The 6,504-nt window shown below is 50.5% G+C and overlaps 1 protein-coding gene across 1 annotated transcript; it reads left to right on the top strand.

Annotated features, from left to right (window-relative positions):
* Positions 1–37: 37 nt before the first annotated feature.
* Positions 38–3,112, top strand: LOC120317555 (zinc finger protein 525-like). Its single transcript, XM_039364233.1, has 2 exons — positions 38–1,535; positions 1,794–3,112. The coding sequence occupies exon 2, from the start codon at positions 1,911–1,913 to the stop codon at positions 2,823–2,825; it is 915 nt and encodes a 304-aa protein (XP_039220167.1). The 5' UTR covers positions 38–1,535; positions 1,794–1,910; the 3' UTR covers positions 2,826–3,112.
* The last annotated feature ends 3,392 nt before the right edge of the window (positions 3,113–6,504 follow it).

Genomic DNA, 6,504 nt, shown 5'->3' on the forward strand with positions numbered 1-6,504 from the left:
TGTTACTCATTAGCTGCACACCCAGGAATTTGATGCTGGTAACCATCTCCACAGGTGAATCATTAATGCACAGAGAAGTACACTCCTTTTAATGATTGTGCTCGTCTGTGATGCCAAATAGTGGAATTTGAATAATTTTACACACTTTTTCAAGGGCTATGTAATTTTACTCATTAGCTGGGAGACTTTTCTGAAGAAGTACCAGGCTGGTTAGCACATTTTATAGAAATGCTGAATAAGAAAAAGTGACCTCCCTTTCTACTGTGTTCTCCTAAAAGGCCCAGTTTGTCTATCAGATTCTGGGAAATGATTGTGTTACATGCTGAACTGAAGTTGTGTGGTTGAAATTGTACCTTTTTGTAACAGACTCATTTGACTCATATATACTGTATTCTCCACGTTTAAATGGAATCAAATGTAGACTTAAAATCTACAAAGGCTACAAGCAGTGATTTTGTCCATACCGTTTTGTTCGATTTAGAAGAACGTTTGTCATAAATCAAAATTTACACCCAATACATTATGCAAAAATAAACTATCCATGCCGTTTAATTGCATCAATTTCCACTGATTTCACAGTAAATTGAAATTATTTGGTTAAAAAAGGTACCCTTAAATACTTTTTGCTGCAAGGGGAGGATTCGATCATTCACCTTGTCTTTCTCTGCCTCTCCTGCACAGAATTTGAGGGGCCCAAACCGGGCACAGTATTTACGATGCAGGATGAGCAAAGCAGAACCGTCCAGAACAATTCTCAGTCTGTATTTCATAGGCCTGATCTGCATTCTTAGGAGAGGACAGGTTCTGCCTCCTCCTTCTCCTTCAGGATGGGTTTCAGCTGCAGCCAGGATTGCCCAGAAAAGGGGCAGCCGAGAGGCCAGATGGAACTCATGCAGGAAGTAAGGAAGGCTGGACATGGAAAACAGCCAAAGCCCTGGAAATCTGGCCCTTCTTATCGCTGCCACACTTAGCACGTGTGAATGTGGGTGTCAGATCCCATGGAGGGAGTTGTGTTGTGTGAATGGAAACATTCACTTGCCCCCCGCCCTTCTTCTCGCCTGCTCCGACCCCCCGCCCGGGAGAGGAGCCGTCTGAGGGCCGCGGGGGGAGCCCGGCTGAAGCCCCCCAGGGGGAAGAAGGCAGGAAGCGCCCCCACCCCTTCCCTACGGAGAGACCCCCAGTTTGGGGAGGGGCAGAGACGCAGCCCCGGGAGGCCGCTCAGCTCCACTTCCTCAATGCGGAGGGGGGGGGAGAAGCCTTCAAGGGGAGCCCCTCGCCCCACCCCCTTGCCGAAGAGAAGCTTCGCTACTGCGCATGCGCCATCTGGCTGACGGAAGGACGGAAGGAAGCAGGACGCCGATGGGCCGCTCTGCGGAGCGCAGCGATTGGCAGGAGGACTCCTCGGGGCGGTCCATTCAAAGGAAAGAGGAAGAGCAACCAGGAACAGACCTCGCAGCGAAGTCCCGCCTCCACTTCCGGGAACGAATAGAACCGAGGCGTCTAATTGATTCGGCCGGTGGCCGGCTCGGACCCAGGTAGGGCGCAAGGGATGCTGGGAGTGGCAGTCCGAGAGGCGCTCTGGCGGAGAAGGGAGGGGGGAGGAGGCCGAGGCCTGGTCTGACGGGACGCGCGTTGGGAGGGAGGCCGAGTCCGTCTCGTTCTTGCCCGGGAAATGCCGAGGAGAGGCGGAGGCTTCGGCCTTCCTCCCCGGGAGGGTGGGCTTGGCTGGGACTCCCCTCCGCGGAAGGGACGAAGCCGTGACCCGCCTCTCCTCCCCCCCTTCGCCCCTGCAGGAGGACGGGCCAGCCCGGCGGAGGACGGAAGGAAGGAAGGAAGGAGGCGCCGCCCGGGAGGAGAGGAGGCCCCGCGGAGCAGCCCCGGGAGGAGACGGCGGGGAAGGCCCGGCAGGGATGAGCCGAAGGGGACTCCGGGAAAGGAGGCCGCCCGGAGGGAGAAGCGGGGAGCAGGAAACGGGCGGAGACCCCGAGACGGGCCTGGAGGGCGAAAGATTCAGAAAACGCTACAGAATCCAGGAAGGAGGAGAGAAATATGAATGTCCAGAATGTGGAAAATCCTCCATATCAAATGCAGATCTTAAAAAGCATCTAAGAATCCACACTGGAGAGAAACCATTTAAATGTCTGGAGTGTGGAAACAGCTTCAGTCAGACGGGACACCTTTATGCGCATCAAAGGATCCACACAGGAGAAAAACCACATAAATGCCTGGAATGTGGAAAGTGCTTCAGTCAGGCGGGACACCTTGATAGACATCAAAGAATCCACTCGGGAGACAAACCGCATAAATGCCTAGAATGTGAAAAATCTTTCAAAACAAATGACTATCTTCAAAGGCATGTAAGAATCCACTCAGGAGAAAAGAAATATCAGTGCCAGGAATGTGAAGAATCCTTTAAAAGAAATGGAGATCTTAAGAAGCATCTAAGAATCCACACTGCAGAGAAACCTTATGGATGCCTGGAGTGTGGAAAGAGCTTCAGTCTGAGGGGAAACCTTTATAAACATCAAAGGATCCACATTGGAGAGAAACCATTTACATGCCTGGAATGTGGAAAGAGCTTTTATAGTAAAGGCTCTTTAGATAGACATAAAAAGAATCACACTGGAGAAAAAACATATGAATGCTTGGAATGTGGAAGGAGCTTCAACAGGGCGGGAACTCTGTATAGACATCAAAGCATTCACACAGGAGAAAAACCATATAAATGTCTGGAGTGTGGAAAGAGTTTTAACCAGAGAGGAAACCTTTATAAACATCAAAGGCTCCATTTAGGAGAGAAACCATATAAATATCTGGAGCGTTAAAGGGGCTTTAGTGGACAAGCTTTTATACATATCAAAGACTCAGTTCAGGAGAGAAATCATATCAATGTCTATGTGTAGAAAGAGATTCTGTGAGAAGGGATTATAAGCATCAATCCACTCGGGAGAGAAAACATACAAATGCTTTGACTGTGGAAAGAGCTTTATTGTTGACGGACATCTCCGTGGACATTAATGGATTCACATGGAGAAAAAAAGCTAAATATCTCTGCGTGTGGAAAGACCTTCAGTCACAAAGGTGCCAGTAAAATAACAATAGCATTTAGATATATATGCCTCTCCATTGTGCTTTACTGCGCACTCTGGGAGATTTACAAGGTAAGCATTATTTGCATATTGCTGGCAACAATCTGAGTCCTCATTTCACACCCTCAGAAGGATGGAAAGCTGAGACAAGGGTTGAGCGCTGTCAGAATTGAACTCCAGGCTGTGGACTGTTTGGGTCACCAGAACTCCTTAAAATGTGATTGATGAAATGCAAAAGGGCTTCTCAAGGGCTAAGAAGCTACTTGAATATTTATCACAGATCTAATTACAGCTCAGTAAGACAGGTGTGAACTCTTCATTGCCATCCCAACCTTTGTGTGTCAGCATGAGTACATACCGAGTATGAGCCAAGGTGGCACAGCAGTTAGAGTGCAGTACTGCAGGCCACTTTAGCTGACTGTGTTCAGCAGGTCAGCGGTTCAAATCTCACCGGCTCAAGGTTGACTCAGCCTTCCATCCTTCTGGGGTAGGTAAAATGAGGACCCAGATTGTTGGGGGCAATGTAAATGTATATATATATATACATTGCTTACTGGTGTACACCGCTTAGAGAGTGCTTGCACTTAAAGCGGTATATAAGTCTCATAAATAAATAAATAAATAAATACTGTATTCTCAGCCCAAACATTCAGGAGTAAGTAATGGACAGCACCATTTTACCATTCCCTTTATTGCTACACTCTGTTTAATGATTGTGCTGTTCTGTGATGCCTAATAGTGGAATTTGAATAGCCTTACACACTTTTCAAAGGGTCAGTAATCTTATGAGCACCAGATTATCCAGTTCCACAAATTTGAATCACAATTTCTTCTGAGTGGTGAGTGCAATAATGTAGTTATAAAATAGGTAGGCCGTAAAGTTTGCCTTAAACCAGAGCTTTTCAACCCGTGGTTTGCATCTCATTGATGGTACTTTGGCACCTGGCATGTGTTAACGACCGTCCTAGAGAAGTAGTGAGAGGGGAGGAATGAGCTGAAGCGGTGGTAGCGCCCCACAAGCTCCAGGGAGAGAGATCCAGAGGCACCAGGATGAGCTCCAGCTGATCGGCGCTTCTGGAAGCTGGTGGTGCCCAAAGGAGAAAAAGGGGGGGGAGAGAGCTTATAAAAGGAGGTTTTGGTGGGAAAGGCCAGTAAAGGGCTGTCCCCACCCATCCCCCTGGGCTTGTGAAGAGGCGTTGAGTGTTCGGCCCTACTGACCGCTGAGAAAGAAAAAAGGTAAGACAAGGGCTTGTTTCCCCCTCGACACCAGCATTCATGCGCTCGTCGCCTCCTCTGTGCACCCCCAGGTGGTGGGGCAGAGATGCGGGGGGTTTCGCTGACTTTAGGGCTGTCCCTTAGATCTAAGGCTGACCGCCTTTTGGCTTTGATGGCCCTTGCCGGTAGATCAACGCCATGTCTGCTCGTTGACCGAGCCTTGCAGCCACTAGACTTCCCTTTCACTGGGATCGCCCCTGCCTGTGTGGGATAGCTACTGCAGCGCTGGCAATCTCTCCTCCTTCCATCATCCATTCCTAAGCATGGAGGAAGGAAAGAGAAGCAGGGGAGGAAAGGAGCAAGCTGGAAAGGGACTGTATTCTGAGCACTTCTTGGGTTCATTTTTTTTAACTGCCAGAGGCTCCGGGCAGGGGGCTTCCCCCATTTGACCCCTCCCCTGTCATTGTCTCTGTGCCTGAAGGACCTCTGCATGGCTCTCAGCTCGCCTCTCCCAGACCCACGCATGTGTTTCTGTCTGTGTGTGCGCGCACATGCGTGTGGGGGCTCTGACTCCTTGGAGCCCCACGCTGTGACTTTGGGGAGGACAAGAACGGGAGGAGACGAGAGAAGCTGCGATGGGAGCTTCTTAGAACCTTCCACCTGGCTGGGGGCAGGAGCTGAGGGGCGCAGGGCGTGATGCGATTGGTGGCAGGTTGAGAAACAGAAACAAGGACTCCGAAAAGCTTTGTGCCCACCGCATGTGAACACACAAACGTGTGTGGGTCTGGGAGAGGTGAGCTGAGAGCTAGGGGTCAAAATGTGAAGCCACTGCCTGCCTGCTTCCACCGCTGTCCTGAGCCTCTGGCAAGTCATTAAAAGGGCCACCTCTCAGCTAGAACAACGTAAAGGAGGACCCAGCGTGACCCGATGCTCTGTTCACACGACCTGTTTCCCCTCTGCTAGGTGGGCACATCTAGACCCCTGGCATTTTTCAATGGGCTCTGTGGAGGCCAACCTGACCCAGCATAAGACTAGCCAAACTGATCAGCCTGTGCAAATGTGAGGGCTTCCCTTGAGGCTTATTGCAGGGACTCACCTGGGCAGCGCCCACGGGGGGGGGGAACCTTCTTCAGATGGGGGGCTCTCAGTCTGTCCCTGGACATTGTTGGCTGACCTGGGAAGTAAAGCTTGCTTAGGCTTAGTTGGCGCTTGGATGGGGGACCACCGGGAAATGCAAGAGATGCTGTCTAGCACTGGAAAGTTAAAAAAAAGAGAACCAGCTCAGTCTGCAAAAACTACTTCCGAGGTGGCTTACCATCATGGAGTTTATGGTGTGCCTGTGTGGCAGCTTTGGCATCAGGGTGACAAGAGGCCAACAGAGGTTGAACAAGTATTAAGGGGAGAGGTGTTGGAGGGGGTTTCCCCGCTCTGATGCAGTTTTGCAAAGGGGTCGTTGGGAGAGGAGGGGCGGGACAGGTGAAGCTGGGTCTGGGGAGGGAGGTTCTGGTGATGTAGCCAGCTGACTGACCCAACCCTGTTTCCTGCTCCTGTGATACTTTTTGCAGTTATCCTTCCTGACAGCTTGACTGCCTCTACTCCCCAGTCCCAGCACTCAGGGCTAGGACTCCTAAGCGGGCAGAGGGGCTGCCACAGATCCCAGGAACCGACTCAGATCTCTCTCTGCCAGGAGGAACGCAGTGCTAGGAACACCTAAGATCCTGCGCAGAAACTTCAATCTCTCCGGCCTGCGATGAAAGAGTTAGGATTGAGGAAGAGACACACATCCCACCCTCAGGGCATGGATGGATCTTACCTCTCTCCCAAAAATCCCAATGAATGCCCCCCAAAGAGGTAGGAGCATTAGATGTTATACAGCACCCCAAATCTACCCAGTCCAAAGCACCCCGCGAGGCTAGGAAAGCTGGTCCTTAAGTCCAGTTTAGGGCACCGTCTCTTCTCATAGACTCCTTCATGCTCCCCACTTTCCTCCTTCCTCTTTGGCAGGGCAGAACAGGAGGGAAAAAAACCCAAGGAAAACATTTGAATACCAATGTTGAAAGTCAAACAATACATATCCTCCTCTTTCCCCACATGCACGAAAAGGTTCCGGTGTGCAGAGCGAGGAAAATGAGAGGGAGAAGCTCTGAAGAGCCAAACCCCCCAAAAGGCAGGATCGTCCATGAGACCAGAATCGGAATAA

The sequence above is a fragment of the Crotalus tigris genome, unplaced genomic scaffold (assembly GCF_016545835.1).
Source record: "Crotalus tigris isolate CLP2741 ecotype Arizona unplaced genomic scaffold, ASM1654583v1 scf7180000019692.1526454, whole genome shotgun sequence".
Taxonomy (NCBI): domain Eukaryota; kingdom Metazoa; phylum Chordata; class Lepidosauria; order Squamata; family Viperidae; genus Crotalus; species Crotalus tigris.